Source organism: Gallinula chloropus, assembly GCF_964237585.1.
Source record: "Gallinula chloropus genome assembly, chromosome: 2".
Taxonomy (NCBI): domain Eukaryota; kingdom Metazoa; phylum Chordata; class Aves; order Gruiformes; family Rallidae; genus Gallinula; species Gallinula chloropus.
Window position 1 is genome coordinate 88,275,937 of NC_140086.1, and position 23,761 is coordinate 88,299,697.

Genomic DNA, 23,761 nt, shown 5'->3' on the forward strand with positions numbered 1-23,761 from the left:
CATCTTTGGAGGAAAACTTCATTATCTGGTAAAAAATGTGAGTATTTAAGCCAAAGAAACCTCAGGAGGAAGGACTGTCTATATGGAAGCACCTGTCTGTCATAAAAGATAGATTGGATTAAAACACCATTAACAGTCTTTAAAATTTAGAGCTGCATCAAAGAGTTTAGAATATTCTGTCAGAAGAAACTAAATTGACAAAAGGTCCAAGTTTCATCATCTGAAATAAGGAATAGTCTAGAAATACTCTGAACTAGTGTCTTAATTCTTTTGTGTACTTTTCCTTTCTTTGGATATATTTAAGCTTCTGGAAAGAGTAAAAATGCAGCTGGCATCTTTCCTGGAGGACCCTCAGTATCAAGACCAACATTCCCTACATACAGAAATCATAAAGACATTTGGAAGAGTCGGACCTAATGCTGAGCCCAGATTTAGAGATGAATGTAAGTTGCACAGTGAGAAGATGCTGTCTTCCTCTTTCTGTCCCAAAGCTAATAGTATGCTGGTTATAGTGATTTTTTTTCTCTTCTTTTTTTTTTTTAACTTTACAAAAAATATGAAAACTTTTGTTTTCAAAGTTTGATATATCCCAGTATTTAGGACTTTCTTAATATAATTTTCTCTTTACCTAACATTGATATGTAGATAGAACACCAGCACATGGTGATGAATGATTTCAGAGCCAGAAGGGACTGGTCACTTTGCTGCAGACCAAATTGGAAGTTGTCTTGTTTTTCCATTACTTGACATGTAAAATGCCTTCCTCTGCCCCCTCCCCCACTGCTTCACTCACTGCTAGCATATAAATTTTGAGTGTTCCACCCATCCTAAATGTAAGAGCATCCCAGATTAACAAAACATCTTTTAGTCTATCTCCCTGAAATGTAAAGCACATAGAAGAGCAAAGTTGATTTGTTACGCTGTCCTAAAGTTACTTGTAAATGAAACATAAGAGGCAGTAAAGCCTCCCGGGGCGTCTAGTTTAGCAGGCTAAACTCATTAGATAAGCTTCCTCTGCAATCAGTGAGGCTTTCTCATGGCATGCCTACCTCTGTCACTAGCTTATCACCTGCATTTGTAAAATAGAAGTGTATTTCAGCCAACTTTAGCAGCAGGAAGTGTTGCAAAATATTTCCCGTAATCTCTTACTGTTTCAAAGGTACTCTGAGGTACCTTTTTCTTGTAGGTGATGATACCACAGTTTTATTTCAAGTTTGAGTTCATCAGTTAAATCCACAAAGGCAGTCCCATCAAAGGCTGTTATCCCACACTAATGTGTGATGCTTCAGATGCCCGCGGTCGCTGCTGAGCGACTGTTCAGTGCTAAGAAAGTCAATGGGAGGCAATTTCAAATACTTACTCCAGTATTTACTTGTACAGTCGTTATTCCACACTTGCACAAGTTAGCTTTGGTCAACAACCAGCAGTCTGTGGATTCGAAGAGACTGGATATCGCCACACACCTGTTTGAAGCCTACAGTGCTCTTTCCTGTTGTTGTATCCTTTGTTACTGGAAGTTTAGCTGTTAATTCTTGGTGGGAGGATACTGGCACTTGAGAAACAGTTAGCTATGCTTGTTTTTAAGTGTGCGATGGAAAACGTGATGTGTGTAAAGAATAGGTTTGCACAGAAGGTGGAACTGGTACTTAACCCCAACAAAGCCAAACTAACTTGATGTTAACTTAAAAGTAAGGAAAAAAGAGAAGAGTGGTATGGCTGTACAAAATCTGTGAAGGTAAATATGTTTAAGACCTTTTATTATTAGTCCTGAAGTGGCAAATGCTGTCCTGTTTTCTTGGGTTTTGCTGCTGTAGCGTGACTCTGTGTCCAGTAGAAAACAACTGTATTATTTCACATCGTGATCCTTACAATACCTTAACAACCTCGTTTTCAGTTATTTCAGAGGACTTAATGGTCAATCACTTTTTACCAGGACTTAAGTGTTTACGAACTGACATGGAACATCTCTCTCCAGAGCATGAGGTGAGCAGCTATGTTTACTGAGTATGAGATGCAGGTGGCAGCAACAGTTGAGATGTAATGGTGTTTAAAGCCAAAAGTTAAGGAGGGCTACTCATAGGTAGGATCCTAGCTTTGAGGGGATTTTTGGTAACATGTATCATGGTGAGTAGGCCACATGATTCACAAATACATGTTAAATTATTTTACTTTTTTTAAGCCAAGTACCTCTGCAGAGAAGTACTCAACTGTCAGAAATGTAAGTAGCAGCACAGACCTTGGAGACTGAAGAGAAAGGACATGGTTTTTACTGTCTGTTTTTTCATGATAACAAGGGAACGCTAAAATCAATGGCTGCAATATGTCCAAGGAAGTGCAGGTGAAAATTGTTGGGGTGCAGGAAAGAAATGACAGGCCAGCTCAGGGAAGAGGATGAAAAAAGTGTAGTCCTGAAATACACGGGATGCACTCCATATCTGGCCTGCTGTGTCTGATCCTGGGCTCCTCAGTATGAGAGGGGCATGGACATACTGGGAGAGTCTAGCAAAGGGTCTCAAAAGAAGTTGATGGAGAGGCTGAGAGAGCTGAGACTGCACATCCTGGAGAAAAGAGGGGATCTCATTGATGTGTAAATACACAAATACCCGAAGGGAGGGTGCAGAGAGGAGGGAGCTAGCCTCTTTTTAGTGGCTGGCCAAGAGACGATGGGCACAAATTCCCTCTGACTATCAGGAAAAACTTCCTCACAGTGAGGATGACTGAGCACTGACACGGGTTGCCTAGAGAAGTTGTGGAGTCTCCGTTCTTGGAGATATTCAGAAGCTTGTCCAGACACGGTCCTGGGCAGTGGGCTTATAGGTAGCCTTGCTTGAGCAGGAGGGTTGGACCAGCTGGCCTTCAGAGGTCCCTTCCCACCTCAACCATGCTGTGATTCTGCAGATTGTGAAGAGCAGATCATAATAAGCAGACAGGACAGCATGGGAGCTAACAAGATCTGCCCTCATAGAAGGAGACAACAAAAAGCAAGAGAAGAGTTAGCAGGAGAAACTGAAGAAATGTGAGGATTTTGGCCATCTGTCTAGGCACTTTTTTTGTAAATACTTGAATAGGATGAGCACTAATAGAGATTGGAACACGCAGATATTAAGTCAGTAGCTGAAAACAAACAACATAATTTAGGTGCTCTTTAAGGGAGTCATAGTATCATACTTCAAGTGATGGAGGAAAAGACTTCATCAAAATGTGCAAAGGAACAACTTTCTAGTTTTTGAAAGTTAATACTGCACTTCAGGAATTACTTCATACTTGACAAAAGTAATTACTTTTCCTTCTAATTGCAAGTGGGACACAATGTGATTATGTTCTTTAGGAGTTCTAAGTTCTTACACTTGGTAACAAAGTCCCTTCTTCCAGTTACGTTTTTCCAGTCAAATAGCCTGTAGTGTCATTCTTTTATTTTCATTTTATTTATGATATGTGGAACTGGAGGTGAATTAATTTGAGGAACTTTCTGACTAAAAAGGAAGTAATCTGATGTCAGAGGCCTGAGCCAGAAGGGACAGTAGTGGTCTGAGCATCAAATGCCACAGAATTGTACTACTTTACCCCGGGTAGTACTGGAGGAAGTTTGGCATTAATGATACTCTGTATTCAGAGAGAGCTGGGACATGTATTGTGTTTTGGGAATTTTAAGAATATATTTGAAAGCTGAAGGCAAAAGATGGATTTAGTTCAGTTTTCTTTGTTCTGCCATATTCTAATGGGATAACTGATACTAATACTTCATTTTTGTGTAGTATTTAGTACAACTTCTAAGATTTAAGGGCATAGTCAGTTCAAAAGATGCCTTAAATTAGAACAAAAGAGCTTATTTGATTGAGTCTTGTAGCCAGAGAAGGTACTGAAGGTTTAAATACGCTTAAAAATAAAGACAGGCAGCTCTTAATCCTCCTTTACTACTTTCTAACTCTCTGTGTTTGATTGGCTTCAGGCTTGATGCCAAGTGCTTTATTTTTTTATCCAGAGGGAAACATAAACTTAAAAGTATTTACTCCTGCTGCAGTGGATTAGAAAAGTTGTTACAGCTTTTACTGTACAAGTGGAAATCTGGTGCTTTATCAGCTCCTTGCTGCAACAGGATATTTGTAGGCAACATGGTAGAGACCTCTGACACCCAGTTAGTTCTAGTGTCTGTCTTTCAAGCCTTCTGTGTTAAAATTGTGTCTTCTGAAGTAAATGTGATTTCCTGTTTCAAATAGCTAGATATTTACATAAATGGAATTAACCCTTTTCTAATTAGTTTGGTCACTGTGGTGTTGGTCATGTTTCAAATCCTAGATCAGTTACAGAAGTGCAGTTACAGCAGTGTATTTTCACATTCACAGAGCCTTAGCTTTTATGGTTCTCAACATCAGGAAGAGTTTGTTCTCATCTTGAAAATGTAACATTTCTAGACTTGGATTGTGATCCTACCAGGAAGCGTTTATGACTTGTCCCTCATACTTGCTTTCCTTTCATTCATATAAACAAAACTGCAAGTTGGGCATTTAATCCAGAGTCTCTCATCTTTAAAATAAACATTTCACCTTGTGTGGACACTTTTTGATATTTTGCCAGCATCTCTAATTCTGGGATATGTCCCTTCTTCCCCCTTCTCTACTATTTCTTTTCAAAATAATTGGGTTTTGCCTTGCGTGGTAATGAGATACATTTGGTATTGAGTAAAAATATTTAGTCCATTTGCAACATTGTTTATAATGCTTAAGCACGTGTTATGCCTCATCAGGGTCTCTAAATACAGAGTTACATCTCTAAAATAAGCCTCTTAAAGGAGGTCTAAATGATTTCATTGCCAGTCCTATGACCAGACAAAGAGAACCTAAGGGAACAGGTGTGAGTGGTGTGCACAAGTACCATCATGTAAAATTCCCATGTGATATTACATGTATATGTTTCCTCCATTGAACCCTGATTTAAGATGAGTTGATTTGGGGAAGAGGGAAGAATTGCTCCACTTCATCCAAGTATTATGCAAGGAGCTGTGCAATGGATGGGGATTCTATCCTGGGATTCAAATGATTCTAGGTCCTTTCTGAATTATTCCCCCACTTGATCAAGACTTCATGTTGTTGATATTTGGACCTTCTACATGTCTGTACGTCTATCTCAATAGTTACACATCTATCTCAAGGTGCTCCAGTGCACAGGTAGAAATGCTAACGAACAAAAATTACGGCCACTGTGGTTAAAAATTTCAGTTTTCTTTTGATACAGAAAGAAAAGCTTTCTTTTTCATTGGAATTCTGAATGCATTTCTCTTGTACCACTTTCTCTGGAGTTCAAGTATTTACATTCTTTTTTATGCAAGCCCTTTGCAAATTTAGTGGGAAGAGTTGTAGTCTTGTTAGTCATACACAGGTTTGAGGGCTGCTTTCTGAAACATTGAAAGGGTACAAAACACCTGCTACCCACACTGTTTCAAATGTTGAAGTAATACTTTTAGAGCAATAAAGTGAACAGTGGCACAGATACACGGACCAGGCCGCATCTTAGTGTAGGGGATGGTTTCAAAGACTAACGGGGACTTGACAGAAACAACCTTTTTATGTATATAAATAGCTTTTAAAATAATTATTACTTGGTAGTAACCACTAGTGACTGGTCTGTATTTCAGAGATTGTACTTAGTGGGGTTTGTTTTTTCCCATGGTCATGTAGTCAGGTTTTGGTAAGGCACTACTAATTTTAGTTGGATTTCGCTTTGAGATTTATTGTCTCAAAGTGCTTAGTTTTCTCCTAAGCTGTGAGCAGAGAAAGTTTCCATTTATGCAGTAGTGTATGTGTGTGTGTTTATAGTTTCACAGTCTTCATTGCTCCTGTTTTGCCCAAGTGTTTTTCTTTCCATGTTAACACAGTACTGTTGTGGGCAGGGAGTTATAATTAATTGTATGATTCCTTTCAAAGTCTGCTATTGGGAAAGATTCCTTTATTTTTGCTATGCTGGAGGAAAGTTGGTGTGAGGCTGAGGCTGTTTAGTCTTAAATATTCAGCAGAAATCTTTAATGCTGCACTTGCTTGAGTAAAGCAAAAAAGCCTTGATTCGTAGAAACCCTGGAAGACATCACTGAAACGATACCGAGTTTGCTTTCGCACTTCCTTTCTGGTACGATGTCTCAGGATGGCATTGTGCTTTCTTCTTTTCTCTCCTTGCTTTTTCTTTCATACATAATGTGGGTAAAGATAACCAATGTCAAAAGGCACTTGAAAGGCCTCCAAAGAAAAACAGAGGGAAGGTGAATGTACGTCAGAGTTAATTGCTTATAAATAGCAGTATTGTTTGAAAAAAAGGAAGATAGAGGTATGTCACAGAAGGGAGTTTGCTTCTGCTGTATTTTAGAATGCCAGGGAAGCAGGAGGGAGTCTTGAACTCTTAAAACTTTAAAAAACATTTTCTTCCTTGAAGTATTTTGAATAGCTTTGTTGTTTCTAGCCACAAGGCGTTACAAGGCAGCTGGAATTTAAATGCACTTGAAAGACAGCAGAGAAGCTTTTTAAACAATTTTGCTCATGTCAGAATTAGTTGTAGATTACTAGATTTTGTACAAAGCATTTATTGAAAAGAAAAAACATCATGTATATCTCTTCCTTATGTGCCTTAGGTTATTTTAAGCTCCATGATAAAGGAGTGTGAACAGAAAGTGGAGAACAAGACCGTCCAAGAACCGCAGGGGTAAGACTTCCACTTCCCTTTTTTCTGCGCCTCCTGATGAGTGTTCCGCAGCCCGTATTCCATCATGGTGCCCAAGGTCTGTGACCAGAAGTTGCACACTGACATATTTGAAAGCAGACTTCACAAACTCAAACAAAAAAAACTTCACAAACAAAAGATCAGTTTGGGGTCGTTTCTGTCTCCAGTGTGTAAAGCACATGACAACATTATACATTTATTTGTACCATAGCAGTGATGTTCTTGTATTCCCTTGTTACTTTTTTTCTTCAAATTTTTCCCCATCTAAAGTACTAATTGAATTTCTGTCCCATACCTGAGAAAACAGGCGGTGCTTGGCTGAAGTGCTCGGAGCAACACATGTGGCACACACCTTGCAACCCTCTCATGGGGGTGGTCTGCAGGCTGAAAGAATTGTTCTGGTCATGGTAATGACCTGAACAGCTCCACACCACTGTCTTTGCCTGCCTGGGACTAGTACACACAAGAACACTGTTGCTCCAGTGCACAAACCCGACCTACCTGTGTGAATACACTGTTCAGTAAATGTGGTTGCTGCTTAGGGTGCACTTCAGGAAAGCTCCCATTCAAATGCCCACTAAACCCAGCTTCCTGTGAGGTATCAGGCACACGGTGCCTGTGCATCAACCCACCTCACGTGGTAGAGGTGGTGTCGTATATGTGTGTCCCCTGATAACAGAAGGAGGTAACAGACCCACGAGTGTGGAAAGCCAGGCATCACTACAATGTCATGTGTGTGTTCTTTTGCCTGCTTGTTGCCTGGAATGGCATACCAATGAGTAACTTCTCACAGATTACTATATTGCTTCAGAAATCCCTAGCAGTGTTGTCAGGAGGAGTTTGAGAATACATAGTAGGGGTTTGAGTGAGAGTAGGTATTTGAAAAAGAAGAATTTGCCCTCAGTCCTAATACCTTGGTATGGGAATCAAGACAATGACTGACACTTGTTTTTCTCATGCTTCCTTCTGTAACAAATTGATAGAATTTACTTGAAAGAGCTCAGGCAAAGTCCTGAAAGTAACTGTTCCTTTGAGAACAACTGAAATAGGAAGGGTGTGCAAGAACTGAACAGAAGAGGTGGGGTGTGGTGAGAGTCAGTCTCATATACCAAATAAAATATCTCAGGCTTTACTAGTGGTAATTACCCTGTTTACCAGTGTAGCTGATAATAAATGAGGTGTAGTAAGGACTGAATCAATTTGAGAGATGAGCATCAGGTCAACTCTTAATGATGTACTGGAAATGAACTTTTAGACTTGAAAAATTAAATAATTTCAAGACATAAAATGTCCAGGTTCTACAACAAATCACAACCCATAGTGTATCTCTTTTGATAAGACAGTTGATTATGTCTAGTCTTATTGAAACCCTTGTCTACGGGAGAAGGAATACAAAAATTTCAAGATCTGAAGAATACACAGTCCTCCTTTCCTGTTTCCTGTTCGTGTGGCAATATGAAGTACAGACTGTATAGACCAACTGTATTCCAGTTGAGAGGCTATTTTCATGGTGAAATAGGTATTTCTTTTCCATATTAATTATTCATATGGCAAGAACAAATTTATTTGACTTTATCACTCCACAGGTGTATTCCTTGCTTGCAACATAAATAGCCAGTCAGCCAAGAACCAAACACTTCATGTGTTCATGCTGTTGTTTTCCCAGGGGTTCAGTATGTCACTTTCTCAGACATTATATTTATTCTTTGCATCTTCTATAAAATGCAGCTTTCTAGCATGCATAGCTGTGTGTCCCCCGTAGCCACACTCTGAATGCCCATCCCCTTCCCATGAGCTTCAGATTCTTCAGCAACTGTGTGGTTTTGGTTTTTATTTTTGAAGACTGGTGAATGCTTGGCTTGCCTTCAGCTGTATCAAAGGTTGTTTCCTCAAAAAGCAACTTACCAGGGATGCTTGGCAAGATAGAAACTTGCTAGTTGCCCCATTAGACCCATTCTACATTTTGCAAGCAAGCATTAGTTTCTTAAAGCTCTTGCTTGTACTGTGTATCTTGCATAGTAGGTACCCAGTACGTAGAGAGTTGCAGACTGGTTTGGGTTCCAAGGAAGCTCCAAGATCATGCAATTTCAACCCCTGCCATGGGAAGGGGCACCCTCCACTTGACCTGGCTGCCCGAAGCCCCATCCAACCTGGCCTTGGACACTGCCAGGGAGGGGTCAGCCACAGCTTCTCTGGGCAGTCTGGGCCTCACCACTTGCACAGGGAAGATTTTCTTCCTTATCGCTAATCTAAGTCTGGCTTCTTTTGATTTAAAGCCATTATCCCTCATCCTGTCACTCCATGCCCTTGCAAACAGCCCCTTTCCAGCTTTCCTGTAAGCCCACTTCAGGTACTGGAAGGCTGCAGTAAGGTATCCCCTGAGCTGCCTTTTCTCCAGACTCAACAAACTCAACACACTCAACCTGTCTTCGTAGGAGAGGTACTCCAGCCCTCTGGTCATCTTTGTGGTCCTCCTCTGGGCCAGCATGAACAAGTCTATATCTTTGTTGTACAGGGGACCCCACCACTGGATGCAGCATTCCAGAGCAGAGGGGAACAAACACCTCCCTTGACCTGCTGGTCATGCTGGTTTTGATGCAGCCCAGAACACAGTTGGCTTTCTCCGCTGCAGGTGCATTGCCAGCTCATTTTGAGCTTCTTGACCAACACCCATCAAGTCTTCTCCTCAGGGCTGCTCTCAATCCATTCTCTGCCCAGCCTGTAGTTGTGCTTGGGATTGCCTTGACCCATGTGCAGGACCTTGCACTTGCCCATTTTGAACTTCATGTAGTTTGCATGGGCCCACCTCTCAAGCCTGCCTAGTTCCCTCTGAAAAGGGTATCCTTTTCCTCCAGGATGCTGACCACACCACACAGCTTGGTGTCATCAGCAAACTTGCTGAGGGTGCACTCGGTCCCACTGCTGTCACTGTAATTATGATAAGGCAGAATTAACAGCCAGGCTCCTTGTAGATCTGATGACAAGCAGTTGCTGGAGATTCACCAACTCACCTGTGCAGGGACGCACCTCCCCATAAAGCAATGGCATAGTATTTTTATGAAGTTGATTCATTAAGATCAGTTGCATACATGGGCATCTATTACTTTGCAAATATTTCCCCTGGTGGGGTTTTATGGACCCTTTTTTAATCTACATACTGCCTGATGTTCTCTTTTTCACTTTCATTTTAATTCCTTGTGCAATGAAGAAGCCACTGCCTCAGGCTTTGACTGCAAAAAGAAAAAATGAAAGGCAGTGTGTGTATCTAAATATATGACAAAGGGGGTTTTATCTGATAATTATTTTTTAAGTTAATTTGTTACTTCTTGAGCAAATTCTTGACAACCTTTTAGAAAGTATGAAATGGATTCTTTCTCAGGCCATGCTTATTCTGAAAGAAATTTATTTCTCCCAGAATGTGGTGAATGTCTGTGATATGAAAATGGTTTCTTTAAAGAATGCTGTTAACCTGGAGGCTTTTTACTCTTACCTGCATTAACTGAACTGCAAAACCTAAGGTTAAAACACAAAATTCCTTGTCTGAACTCTTCCTAGGTGGTTCTCTTCAGTTGGACAGGGTTTTTTTTGAAATTGTTGTGCCATTTTCTGCATGGCCAGTCTGAGTTGATGGACTTCTATTCCACGTAGGGTTTAGACTTACCGTGCTTTAGCTTCTGTCAGTGCAGACATGTTAACCTAAATGTAAGAGGTCTGTATTACTCGAAATGTCTCTTAAGAAAATACTTCAGAACCACAGTTAGTCCTATTAAAGCATTGCAGAAACAGGTAAATGTGAACATGATACAACAGACAGTTTGTTTTCTTGTAGAATGCAACAGCTGAGAACTGTAAGATTTGAGAAGGATAAGTCTTTGCAATGTATTGCTTCATTCTTTAATTAGCCTTCCACTTTCTTACTCAAAATGAGACTGTGGTTGCATTCTTTTATTGAGCAAAATTAGCATGACATATTTTACCACTGAAGAAATGACCTTTTCATATACATGTGTCCTTTTTCTTGCTAAGCCCTCGCCAATTTCAGTTCCTAATTTCAGCGCTAAATATATGTTTGACAAAGGATTTAAATGCAACAAGGAGCCAAATTACTGATTTTTGCTCATAAGAGAATGCACACACAAGAATAAACCTGGAGGCAAAAGCCATCATAGGATGTAGGGGATTATCTTGTCTTTGCCCTTTACTGCTAGAAGAGGTTGGTCAAATAACATGGGCTCACAGAAATAGTGTTTTTAAAAAATTCAAACTTTGTCATTTAAAATATTGAATAGACACTTTTCCTTAGCAGTTAACATTATCTTTAACAATTAACAAGGTGTTTCAAAGGGTAGCAACTTAGGTTGCAAACTGATTTTTTTATAAAAATGCCCAGTATGAATGTTTGGTTTGGCCTAAAGTTTCCTCCTCAGAACAGGCAGAACTCTGTGTATCATCTAATTCATCTAGGCACTGGTCCAAAAATTCAGTGTTTACCATTCACACCTTCTTTTGAGAGTTGTGAGGGGGTTTTGGTCTTTTTTTTCTGAAAAATTATCAAATACAAGGACTTTTCTATAGGAATACTTGTTTCAAACAAGGTATGTTATTGCATTACTGGGTTCTCTGATTATTTTTTTTAAAGACATGAGACTCAAAAGATTTGATTCCATATCGCTTTCATTATGTTTAAATGTTCAATTTGTATAATAACAGAAGTGCTTTTGAGGCATATTTAAACTTTTAAGTATGTCGAGTGTTGTGGATTGTCCTTATATTTACAGTAACATGACATATAGACGCTCTTCTGGTTCTTAATTTGTAACATCAGATGGCTGATATCCCCCAAATCTGTTCTGAAAGTCTGTGGAACGTTTCCTGGTTTTCCTCAAGCCAATTCTGGATTACTGGGATAATGCTTAAAACTACAAATTTGTCACAGTGACTTGACTTTCTTTCCTGAAGTGAGCAATTTTATTTTCTTAAGGTCCTTAGTGCTTGGCACGTACCATATTTCCCAAATCACTTTCCCTAGTTACACAACTCCAGGATACGTCATACTCCGGAATAGCTTCTTGTCAGCTTCTAGCCAGTTGAGTGTGTATAAAATATTTCTTACATAATTTACATGCCATTGCTTTATCACAAAATCAAGAGCAGCTGCAAAAAAACCTGTCTTAAGTAGTAGTAACTTACCTACTGAGTTTGATCACCTGAAAATAGGTGATCCCTCAGTTGACTCGATGTTTAATCAAGCCAAAGATGTCTGACTCTGTGATTGTGCTTGAAAGAAATACTTCACTTAAGAAGTTTATAAAATAACTTCAATTAAGCTACATGCCTTCATCACTGCCACCTAAACAGAATCAAAATATTATTATTTTAAAAATAAAATGTCAATTTTAATCAGATGTTGTCTAACAAGAGAAAGACCCTTGGAACAACTTTCAAAAACTTAAGCTTTACTAAAATTTCAGGCATTGTTCTTTCAATAAAATAATGCTTAAGCACTAAATACTAGTTAATGTGTAAATTTACAAAGCTTTCAGAAAATATCAGCTAATCATAAGATTTAAATGAGATGATTGGTTTGAGTAACCTGTTCTATCAATAGGAGATGGACTGAAAAAAATACCTGAGTAGAATTCAGCTTGAAAAGTAGAAGGGATGGGGTGGGGTGGAACGTTTTGGGGGATGTAGTTCTGATACAATTAAGCTGTCTGCAAATCCACAGTACAGCTTCAGTGAGAAGCTTCCTTCCCTTTTGGGTTTTTTCAAGTGTTCTGTTTAAAAAGAACCAGAATTGTTACCTAAGCACTGTTCTTTGTGGTATGAAACAGGGAAAAAATACAGAATGCATCTCTGCTACCTTTGAAGAAATAACTCTGATTCTGTTGAAACAATTTGGACTTAACTTCACCTTGACCTGCCTTGATGCAGAAATGCCTAGCAGATCTACTTAAACTCTGCAGACCAGAAAGTCAGTTCCTGGAAGCTGGTCTGGGCCAGTAAGACAGATCTTGTGATCTTGGGTATAATTTTGAAATGCAAAGTCCACACTGGTCTTGCAAGGGAGGATTTCGCTGGCAATGTTTTGCAAAGTTGGCCCTGTCTGATGCTGAAAAATGTTTGCCATTTTAACTACAAATATGGACAGTATGGAGTAGTTATGAATAATCTTGCTATCATGCATTTGCCTTGTTCTGCTCTGTCTTGAGGTAGATTACAGGTTTATGTATCTGAAGTTGAACTTGCTATTACGCTGTAAATAAATAAATAACACCCCACCCTCCCCACCCCTAGTTAATTTTGCAGCATTTTGATCATTTCCTAAGTTTGTTTGAAGTAATAGGATCTTGTAGGTTCAGCGTTGATTGGGTTGCTCCTTCTAGTCCAGTTTGTGGAAAAAATATTGGACTCTCCATCATTCTCTGGTACATATCAAGTAAGAATACCCAAGCAAAGGTAGGTAGTAGGAGTCGCATTCACAGCAGCCAGAAGGAGAAAGCTATTTTCCCAGCAAGGAGTAGACCTAGTAGGACTCAGTGCCCCAGAGTGGGCTTTGCAAGAAATTTAGCAGAGGATCAAGGGAAGGCTGAACAAGTGATGTAAAATAAAGATTCATTGGGAATGACTAGATTGACAGTCTGCACCAATTTTAAACTCTGCTTGGGTGAAAATATTTGGAAACTGAGAGAGGGGTCACTGGTTTGTACTTACCTTGCTTTTACTCATCTCTATGTGTCTGCTAATGGTCACTGTTGGATACTTGGGCTAGAGAGATCCTTGGTCTGAAACGGTACTACTGTTTTATATTAAATAAACAAGGATTAACGTTTCTGGTGAGAAGGAAAAGATGATCTTTCACAGAGGTATTTGTCCCCAGAGCAGTTGCTGAACAGCCAACAAATGCCAGTGTGATAACTTTTAAAGGGAGCAAAAACTAGTGTGTGCAAAAATAGTTCCCAACTTTCCAGGAGGGCTGTGAGAGCTTGGTAACTCATTTAGCAGTGTGTCCTTGGGCTTGGTGGTAGTGGTTTTTCAGTTCTTCTTGCCAGACTAGTCTTCTGCAGCCTTGAAACCTCTAAAGTGAGAAACCAATTCAGTTGCTTGTTAAATAACAGCCAAGTGTTCTTTTTCCTCTGTGGTCTTACGTCCCTGCCTCTTTTGCCTGCCCAGGTCCATGTCGATCGCAGCGAGCCTTGTGAGCGAAGATACAAAGACCAAGTTTTTGAACAAAATGGGCCAGCTGACTACATCAGGTGCAATGTTGGCCAATGTGTTTCAGAGGAAGAAGTAAGATGGGAAAAGGAACTCCCAGCTAACACTAAGATGGACCTCACAGAGACTGGTTCCTGTACTTGAAGTACTTGCCTTTTAATTTCTTCTGTCTTATGTTCTTGTAGTATAATTTTATTCTAACCTCCAAAGATATTTGCACTGCTTTTGAATATCGCTGTGTATCTGTTAATTTTGGGTTAACTGTGGTTGATATAAAACTGAAATCATAGTCTGTACCGAGTCCCTGTTCTGTGTTCTTGTCTTTCCAGCATAATTTTTTTTATATAGTGGAAGGTTTCTTTTTTTATTTTATTTTCTGACAGGATATCAGCAAATATCTGTATTATACATGGAGTTATTATGACGGTACTTAAAATAATGTAAATTTGAAGTCATTGTCATGAAGTAATAAAAGTGGAGATTACTTATGTATTTAAATTATGAGAGAGTAATGCAGATTTTTTTATTGTTTCTAAAAAGAAGAGGAAGAGCCACCAGCATTTGTCTGTGCTTCTAGGGTTGTTTTTGTAAGTATCGTGCATCTTGAATCCAGAGGAACTGCAGTATCTAATGTACGGGACTGCGCTGCATCAGTCTGCTGGGAATGCTCATGTTTCAGATGCTTTATGCTGACATTGTAAATGCTGTACAAAGTCCTTCAGATGAAATTCTCACATCTGTTGTGGTTTTTTGAGGGATGTTTTCTTTCGTTGGGGGGTTTGTTTTCTTTTAAAGCACTTTAACAACCAGACTACACATCCAGAGGCACATCCACTAAGTAAAGGAAAAACATGGTAAATTAATAACTGTTAATAAATGTATAATCTACTACACAAGGGGCCCAGTACAGTTCTGCAGGCAGGGGAAGCTTATGCAGGAGAAAGAGTGCTTCCATCTCGCTCTTAGTGTGCAGCCCTGAAAGCTAAAATTAAGTTGCTTGGATTGAATCTCAGTTCAAATTTAATTTCAGAGTCTTTGGCGTTATGTTAAGAGAGTTTGACATGCAGTTTCTTTAAAATGTTAAGCAGGCTGCATACATACTTTATAAAAACTACTTTACAAGGAGTGTCTTCAGCAACTACCAAATGTTTTTGTTAGCAAGGAAGCATTAACAACTCAATCCTTCTATTCTTATGTCACTCTTTTTTTCTTTTATTTTCCCTCCTTGTGTCAATGTAAGCTTCCAAAAGTAAACTCAAGTGCATGCATGAACTGGTATGAGGTAGAAAAATAGAAAAGCTCAGGCATTTTCTGACACGGTACCATTCGGTGGGAAGTGTTAACATCTTTGAGGACAGGGGAAGCAAAAGGGGCAAGGGAAGAAAGTGTTCACTCCTGAAACAGTACGTGGATGGAGTAGCTCCACTTCAGGTACTGCCCTTAGATGGGAAGACTGGAACTAGTTTGAGGCCTCTAACTCCGTGTTGGTGCCTGTGGGCTCTGTATACAGCCTTGCCTGCCATGTGTGTGTGTTGTGACGGGGCCTGTTGCACACTTGCACGCTCCTGGTCCATTTACACTGCCCTGAAACATTCTTCCTGGGGTCACAGCCGGCTCCATGCCTTCGTGTTGCTTGTTGCCATGAAAGTATACTGTTAGCAGACTGACTGTGAAATGGAGACATTCCCGAGGAATGGGAAGTGGTGACATTCCTCTCTATTGTTCTGTTGTCAATAAAAAGTTTTGTATACCTGCCTTGTCTTGTTACTTCTAGTCTTCTCCAAAAAAGATTATCGCAGCAAACCAGCTGTCCCAGGAGACAGGTCTCATGCACAAAATTCTTCAGCCATGACTTTTTATATTATTTTTTCTTTCACATAGCAGATGGCAGACAGAACCAGCTGAAATTTCCATCTCACCCTGGCTTCCTGACATGTGGCTTTATTGCCATTTTCATGCAGGGTCCCCTCCTCCCCTGTGCCACCCCTTGGTTTTAATTTATCTTTTATTTCTTATGTCTGTCCAGTAGTTGCAGTGCCAGAGACAGATAGCTCTGTAGTCGTACGGCCAAACTGACTTCTTCATGGCTCAGCTGCTTTCCAAAGCAGCACAGCTGCCTCCAGGCTGCCTGTGAGAGCAGCTCCCAGCCCACACTGAACTTTGGCTAGTGTTCGGAAACCTACTTAGGGGCACGAGCCAAAACACTGTGACAGCAGTTTAACTGCAGAGGGTTGTGGGATGAGACTCCAGTTTGTGAGGACAAATGTAGCATCGCTGTCTAGCTAGGCGTGCAGGCTTTCCAGGCCCTTGCAGCAGAGTTTGGCTTTTGCTAGTCAGCATTTTGCTTCATGCTGGTTGAGCCAAGGAGGAGTCTTGAGAATCCTGGGAATGCCAACACTTTGTGGTAACTACTGCGATGAAAACAAAAATCTGTGTAGGCAACAAACCTTTTGCAGGGTGTCTTCAGGAGTTTTGCCTCCTGAATTTCCAGGCTCTGTTAGTATCTTTCGGTTGCAGGAGGTTTTTTAAAATGTTTTTCAGTTTGCCAAATGTTGACAAATTCTCAAGAAGATGGCAGGAACTTGTTTTATGTGTTGGGGTTTGGCTTGGTTTGGAGAGTTTGGTTTTCTTGGGGCTGGATTGTTGGGTTTGGGTTTTTTTTTCTCCTTAGTTTTCCTGCTGGCTATGGCACTGAAGCATTCAGCAACGGGAAAGAAAAGCAAGAAATCTTTGAAGAAAAGAATTATCAGAATATTTTAAATAAACCTTTTCCTTCTGTTGTTGAACAAAACCAAGTAAAGTAAATCTTTTAGGAGAAAATGCTTCATTGAAAGAAGACAGTTGGATAGCCAGTTTGGAAAGCAATTAATCCCTAAAGAGTTCTCCTCAATTGCTTTTGATTTTCCCAAAATAAGGAACCTGTAAAAAAATAAATAACCAAAATGGTGGCTTTATTAGTTCAGCCTGAATTTCTACAACTTCTTGTCTTTGAATTCAGGATATGTCAAAAGTCTCATGCTGTTCCTAGTGTAACTTCAGAACCTTACTATCTTTTATTTACCCTTTAAAGGACTGACTGGTGCTTTTAAGCAAAGACAATCAGTGGGCTGAAGGTAAGTGGCTGCCTGGATTAGTTGTTCGTGATCTAAATATATTTTCTGTAGGTCAAACGCAAGGCTGACTGATACTATGTTTATGGTCTGTTCTGAAAGAGTTTGTTTTCGAAAACGCTAATGAGGCAAGTGACTCTTTTCTTATCTCCCGATCCAGGTTAACAAAGGGAGCTGTTTAAGAAAAGCTGCAGGCTCCGCTGTCAGTCTCTTCTACTCCCCTTTCACACCAGGAAAAGAAAAAAGGCTGCTTTTGCTGTATGTAAATGTATATTCTGGTCAGGAGAGCTAAAAGGGGTTTTTGGATGGATTACTGGCTAGAGAGAATGAGAACGATGAGGTTTGCAGATTAAAGCCTTACACTCGAAAGATAAAAAACTCATCCATTAAAAAGTTCAGTTATGAAGAACAGAGAGGAGTGTTTGTAACGTATTGTGGGAATTCATTGCTACATGTGGATGAGATGATTCAAAATGGTGCAGAAAAAGCAGAAGTGCGGAATGTTTCTGTGTCTCTGTGTTGTGACAGCGTAGTGACGCTCTTCTGTTCCAGGAGTGAGCGGCTCCTCGTCCTAGTGCACTTCCTAAGGGTGGGCATCGTGCATTTAAAGCGTTTTGAGCAACTTCCCACGTGAAACTTGTTGATGTTGTAAAACCACCAGAGTTTTGTGGGGCAGAAGAAAATCATTCATGTGCTGATAGAACGAGCTGATTGGGCTGGTGTTGATCCAGGGCAGAATCACGGAATTTCTTGCATCAGACCTCAAGGCTGATGAATTCCAGGCTGGCAGTAGGGGGCTTCGAGGCAACTGGGCTTCAGGGAAGCTGCTTTGGTGGCTCGCGGAGCGTATGCGGCTGATGTTGCTGGCGAACACGTTTGGATTTGTAGCTAATTTGTTTTAGACTAAGATCCGTCAGCAAAGGCCTGGGGGAGTGCTGCTGTTGAATAAAGAGGCCAATCAAACCCCGGGTTTCAGTGCTGTGTGCTAACCTACCGAGTGTTAACAAATCTCGATGAGTAACCCCTGGGTGAGTAATCGTTTTCCAGAGGAGCCGTTTCTAACACGTTCTTCCTCACAGATTTAACACCACTCAGGTTTCGTGCTTATAGGTAAGCTGTAGGCAAAGGTGATGTTGCTTTTGTGTAGTTTGTCACAGACAGGAGAGGCCATGGCAAGCAGCCCGTGTCTTTGGAGGCTTCTGCGCTACAGGCTGCGCTTGAACTTCCATCGTACTTCCAAGGGAGGGAAAGGCTTCCTTACACTGGAGATTTCTGGCTCCTAGAAACTTTGAGCATGAGCAGGTCCACTGTAGAAGCCAGTGACTTGAAAAGGTGACTTGCAAACCAGTGTAAAAGGGTCAATGTCGTGACTGCAGCCTGTCAGGTTCCTTTCCTGGCACAGCTATCACCTGCTCCTTGCTGTGTCCTGAAGTTATTTATATTGTGGTCTTGTGCTGCCACTCTTTGCCCTGCGCTGTCATGGAGATTTTTCCCACTCCTCAAAACCTGAGACACTTCTTCAGCTTTGGTTCCAGCTGAGGTGGAGAAGGTTATGATGGAGTCCTCCCAAAGCTGCTGCGGTGGGAGCCTGTGGGATCCTGCGTGTCATCCAACTTGGCCTGTTAACGCCTTCCCTTTTAATGTGCTGCAAGGTGATCGGCACTGGGAAGGGGGAAGAAGCAGCTGCAGCATTCTGTAGGCAATAAGGTGTCACTTACATCTGATCCTTTGCTGTGGGATGAATGCGCTCCATTGATCCAAGTCTGTCATCTCAATATTCAGGTGAGTTTTCAAAGTAGTTCAAGATCGTTACATGTGGTGTTAGATACAGTGATGGGGTGACCCTCTGGAACTGGTAATGGGGTGTTGCACAGTGTTTCAAAGGACTTGTGGTTTCAGCCCTCTTTGCTGAGGGCTGTGTGGGTGTTTGGTGGCCCTAAAGACTCCTCTCCAGGCAGAACAGGGCAAGCTTCCCCTTTTGTGCCAGAGTTGCTCTTGTCCTGAGGATGAATATGTAACTTTAGTCTTGGAGGTCATCAGGTTGGTATCTTACAAGCATGAACAAATATCAAAGTTAAAATTTCACCACGACTTTCTATTTATTTCCAGAAGGATGTAGGCATCGTTATTCCTATGGCGGTTGGTGATAACCTATCAGTTCAGTGTGTGCGTGCACGTACTTCAAATATTTGATGTATCAGCAGTGTCTGGTTGTGACCTTCTTTCTTTTGAGTCCTGTGAGCTTCAGATTTTTGATAGGCATTTGGCACCAGGACGTTTCTGCGGGATTACAAAAGGTGTGTTGTGAAAGCCACACCGGTGTGACTAAGGAGCTTCATTATAGTTGCTGTGTCATGAAAAATATCTCTGTGTCTGAAAAATCTCAAGGAGATTGGCCAACAGTCTGCTATAGAAACTTGCATTTTGCAGGAAGAAAACAGGTTCAAGTTGATGGCTTGGTTTTGTATGGGGTTTTTAATACGTATGTATTTTTATTAATGGATTCATTTGAATAGCTAGGGACTTCAACTGAAATTAGAACCCCTGCACTAGAGGTGTGCAGGAACTTTTTTTTCTACCTGTTTTCCTCTTTAACTCGGTGTAGAAAGTTCCACACGCTGGATGATCCATCAGGGCCCTCCCCCTGTGGCAGGTGACACAACAACTGGAGGCTGCCTTTCTCCCTGGCCCCAAGATGGACCCTGATGCTCTGTGAGCTGTGCTGCAAGCTGCCTGCCCTCCAAAGTGTTCCCCTGATTCAGAGGACTCTGAGGTTGCATGTGGCACCAGGTCTCTCCCTCACCCACCAAGAGACAGGTACTCGTTATTTACAAAGCCTGTATTTAGTTCAGAGTCCAAAACCCCAACCAGCCTTTCCGATAGCCAGCAGAAGTAGAATGTTTATCCAACAAAACTCTTTGTTTCATCCCTCACCCCTTGACAGGATGAGAGAGGCAGGAGAATGGAAGCACCTTCACAGCACTTCGGTGTGGCACGAAAAGGCATCCTGGGGTACAACTCTGTACCTTTTCAGTTTGTTTTTCTGCACAGGTTTCCTTCGCATCAATTTGAAGGCCCAGGTCTCATAGGGATGCTCTGAGCAGTCCCTTCTGGGGACATGGGCATCTTGAGGTGTTGGGGCCCTTGTGCAAGTGAGGGGCAGGGGACTTCAACAGCATGGAACAAGTAGGGGGGACACGAATGTGAGCCTACGGGTGCTGTTCAGATGCCAAGTTGACCGGTGTATCCAAACCATTCCTTGCCTTTGCTTTTCAGGACAAAAGTTGGGAAAGAAGGGAGTCAGCTGGGGATTGGTCTGGGAGGGAATTTAGTCACCATTTTTTAGTCACCATTTATCCATGCTCCTGGAAAAGAGACATTCTTAGACTGATGCTGAAGTGTTTCTGTTTTCAGACAGTTACAAAACACCATATCACATTAAATGCTGTATTTCTTTTAGATTATGATTTAGTGTGAACTTTCCACTTTTTTTTTTTTCTTTAGGAAGGAGAAGAGATGCAACTGACTGCAGAGCTGCTAAGCAGTCAGCCGTGTTCACTGTTTGTTTTCCACAGCAGGCTTCACCAGGGAGGGGAGCCCGGTATTATCCAGGGGAGTATTCTGATTCTGTCCTACCATTAAGGCTGAACGTGGTTGTCTCTCTCTCTTCTCTAGATGGAGCATCCCAAAGGCCAGTCCATTTTAGGCTTGCATGCCACAGTGGTGAGCAGGAGCAGAAGATACCCAGATGCCACCGTAAGTCCGGAACTTTCAGATTTCAAGCATTTTGGTCTTATTAAAAATCAGTGTTTTGCAAAGGTAGAGGAAATCCCAGGGTTCTGTGATAGAAACAAAAATCTTTCCTACAAAAGAAAATGCTGACAAGCCAGTCTGGGGGTAAATATTTAGTTTTTACTTGTGCCCCATAGAATGATACAGACAGACAATAACTGTAAGAGTGTCGAAGGCACTTTCTCCTACACGTTCCCTAGTTCATGTTTTTAAGCATTCACATTTCAGCTTCTAACGATCTCCTGCAATACATAATTAAGACTATAAAGCACCCAGTAGTGGCTTCTGCGGGTTTTGGCTCAGAAACATTAAATTTAACTTAGAGGAAAATGTCTGAGCTTTCAAAAAGAGCCTATTTTCACATAGTGGGAGAACATGAGGGAAATTTCAGGCTGAACAAGAAATACTTCAGGGAGGAAAGGGATGAGAATGTAAAAGTAATTGAGCAAGGTGCTGTACTGAACTGACTGGAGCTCCACTGAGCTGAACAGGGCTTGGCTTGACTCAATGCCTTCAAAGCCTTTACTCAACACCTTCAGAGCGAGCCGATAACATGTCTAACTGCTCGTGACAGTGTGAGTTTGCTCCTGTAAATCTATGGTTAGAATGAGCAGCTGGTAAATAAGCAGCCTATAGCCTTGCTATTGTGCTAAATGTGAAAAGGGGAAGAGCCTTAGCAGACTGTTCTGTTTAAAAAGAAGCATTTCCTTGTACCTTAAGTGCAAGCATTTTAAAACAACTCAGCCAGCCCAGGGCTCTGAGTTTTTGGCAGTGAGTGGACATCGCTCCAGCAGAAGGATCTCCACCCAGTGCTACTCCACCATCTCACCAGGCTCCCTCCAGGACCAACAGGGCATAGCATCACCGCCAGCCTCCAGGCACGTATGGCACCTCACACCTTGCCTTGTAAAGCCCCCAGTGAAGTGGTGAAGTCAGCTTTGCACTTGTTGCCTGCTGGGCAAGCTGGGTGCTGCAGCCACCCTCCTCATCCCCAACCCAATTTCTGTTTAGTACTAAAGCAGTAGCCTCTACAGCCCAAGTATGGTGAGACCCCAACTTCTCCATCAGGTCAACAGAGCTCTGGCGCTGTTATTGCAAGCTCCGTTCCTTGCTAAAACCCATCAGCATGTCCCTTGCTTTAGCTTTTCTTGAGGTGAATGGGCAACAGGACCAGCTGCCAGCCCTAAGCCAGGCACATCATGCAGTGTCATTGTGTCACATAGCCAGTTGTGGAGCACTGAACCCACAGAGGGGCCACCAACATCCAAAGGACCATGTGGTGTCAGGCACCAGGCAGGGGAATGTGAGCACTGAGACCTGCCTGAGCCCAGATCAGGCAGGGCCCAACGCTTGCAGAGGACAATGAGGGCGGTAAGTGTTGAAAAGAACTTTAAGAAGATTAAAAAGCTCTGGCTCAGTGGCCCCCGGAAGCTATGTAGAGGTGAAGTGAAGGTTGTAGCTTTGTCTTGTCCTGTGGTCAGGCCCTTTACTGCTAGCTGCAGGAGAAACCCAGCAGCCGTTTCTATCCCAAGTGCTCCCTGGCTCGGAGGTTTGCCTCTCTGAGAGGAGGGGCAGCAGCACAGCTAAGAGGGTTTTTTGTTGGTTTTTTTTTTAATATTCTCTTAATCTTTTGTGTTAATTTATTTGCAAATGTAGAGCTGCTTACAAATAACTTGTTTTATCCTGGTCAAGGGTTAAATCTAAATACACAAGTGAAAGAACAACTTCCTTATTTGCTCAAGCCAGAAGCACGCTCCCAGCTTATTTCACAGCGGCATGTGAGCGCAGGGACTCTGGGAAGGTGTAACAGCCCGCTCGGCTCTGCCGGATCCTCACCCCCCCCCCTAAATCAGCACTGCCCTGCCCTGCCCCAGCACAGAGGATTCCCGCTCTCTTTGAAAGGCCAGGGGCACCCCAGGCCGTCCTGGGCTTTGAACAGCATGCCACCAGCTGCAGCCACGCTTGCTGGGCGAAGTGGTTGCTGCTGGGTCAGCAGTGTGGGCGAGGAGTCTCTTTTGGGGTGAAGAGGCCTCTTTGTGCTGCCCTGAGTCGGGTCACAGGGGCTGACCCCATGCAGGGTGTAGGGTGTTTTAGGAGAGCTCCCAGAACTCATCTTTCGCTTTTATTTCCCCTGGCAGCAGTTGCAGCGGCCCAGCTCCTGTCCTCAGCCAAAGTGAAGTGCTTGGTGGGGCCTGACGCGGTGCCGAAGCACTGAGGCTGGGCCCCTGTGCCCCCCCGGGGCTCTTGCCTGGGAGCAGAGATGGGATAGGGTAGGGGACGGGAGGGGAGGCTTTTCCCAGTGCCACAGGCAGGTGCCAGCAGGAGGGCGGTTGGGCCAGGGCGGATCAGCTCGATGTGGGAGGCAGCCCGAGGCTGAGGCCCGAGATGTCTTCTGACAGCGTGAGGTAATATCCAGAGGTGGTGCGAGGCAGGCAGCGACCGTGGGGCAAGATGCACGGCGAGGGCTCGGCGCCCGGTAAGAGGAGAGCTGGGCAGGGAGGGCACGGGGGCTGGGAAAGCAGGTGGATGGCCGGCCCTGCGGAGAAGGACTGGGAAAGCAGTCTCCATCGGCAGGAGGAGGGACCCAGGCATGGTGACTAAACTTCTTGTAAAAGGGGGTGGAGAAAGGAAAGGGAGGGACAAGAAGAGGGGGAGAGAGCAAAAAAAAAAAAAACCCACACAAAAACCTGCATGTCAAGTCTGAGGAAATGCTGTGGGAACTACAGCCAGGCGCTCTTTTTTTTTTTTTTTTTTCTCTATTTCTTCTTCTCTCTTCTCCCCTCGTGTAGCTGAGAGGAAGGAAAGGAAGAAAGAGAAGTAGCTAGCTCAAATGTGCCTCGCTCTGCTGCCGAGGCGCGGGGTCTTGACTGGAAGGATCTAGTTTCTCTTCGGTGGCAGGAAAAGGAGCCGCAGGAGGAGGCAGAGACGGACACCCAGAC

General features: G+C 42.4%; 1 protein-coding gene across 1 annotated transcript in view; it reads left to right on the forward strand.

Moving 5' to 3' along the window:
• Positions 1-14,666, forward strand: part of RELCH (RAB11 binding and LisH domain, coiled-coil and HEAT repeat containing) — a gene marked incomplete at its 5' end in the record, with an annotated part of 81,746 nt that extends 67,080 nt beyond the window's left edge. Inside the window, 5 exons of the mRNA XM_084279811.1 lie at positions 305-443; positions 1,381-1,497; positions 1,895-1,983; positions 6,617-6,687; positions 13,879-14,666. Of these exons, the coding sequence (XP_084135937.1) occupies positions 305-443; positions 1,381-1,497; positions 1,895-1,983; positions 6,617-6,687; positions 13,879-13,999 (537 nt within the window). The 3' untranslated portion in view covers positions 14,000-14,666. The remainder of the gene's footprint in view (positions 1-304; positions 444-1,380; positions 1,498-1,894; positions 1,984-6,616; positions 6,688-13,878) is intronic.
• Between the last annotated feature and the right edge of the window lie 9,095 nt (positions 14,667-23,761).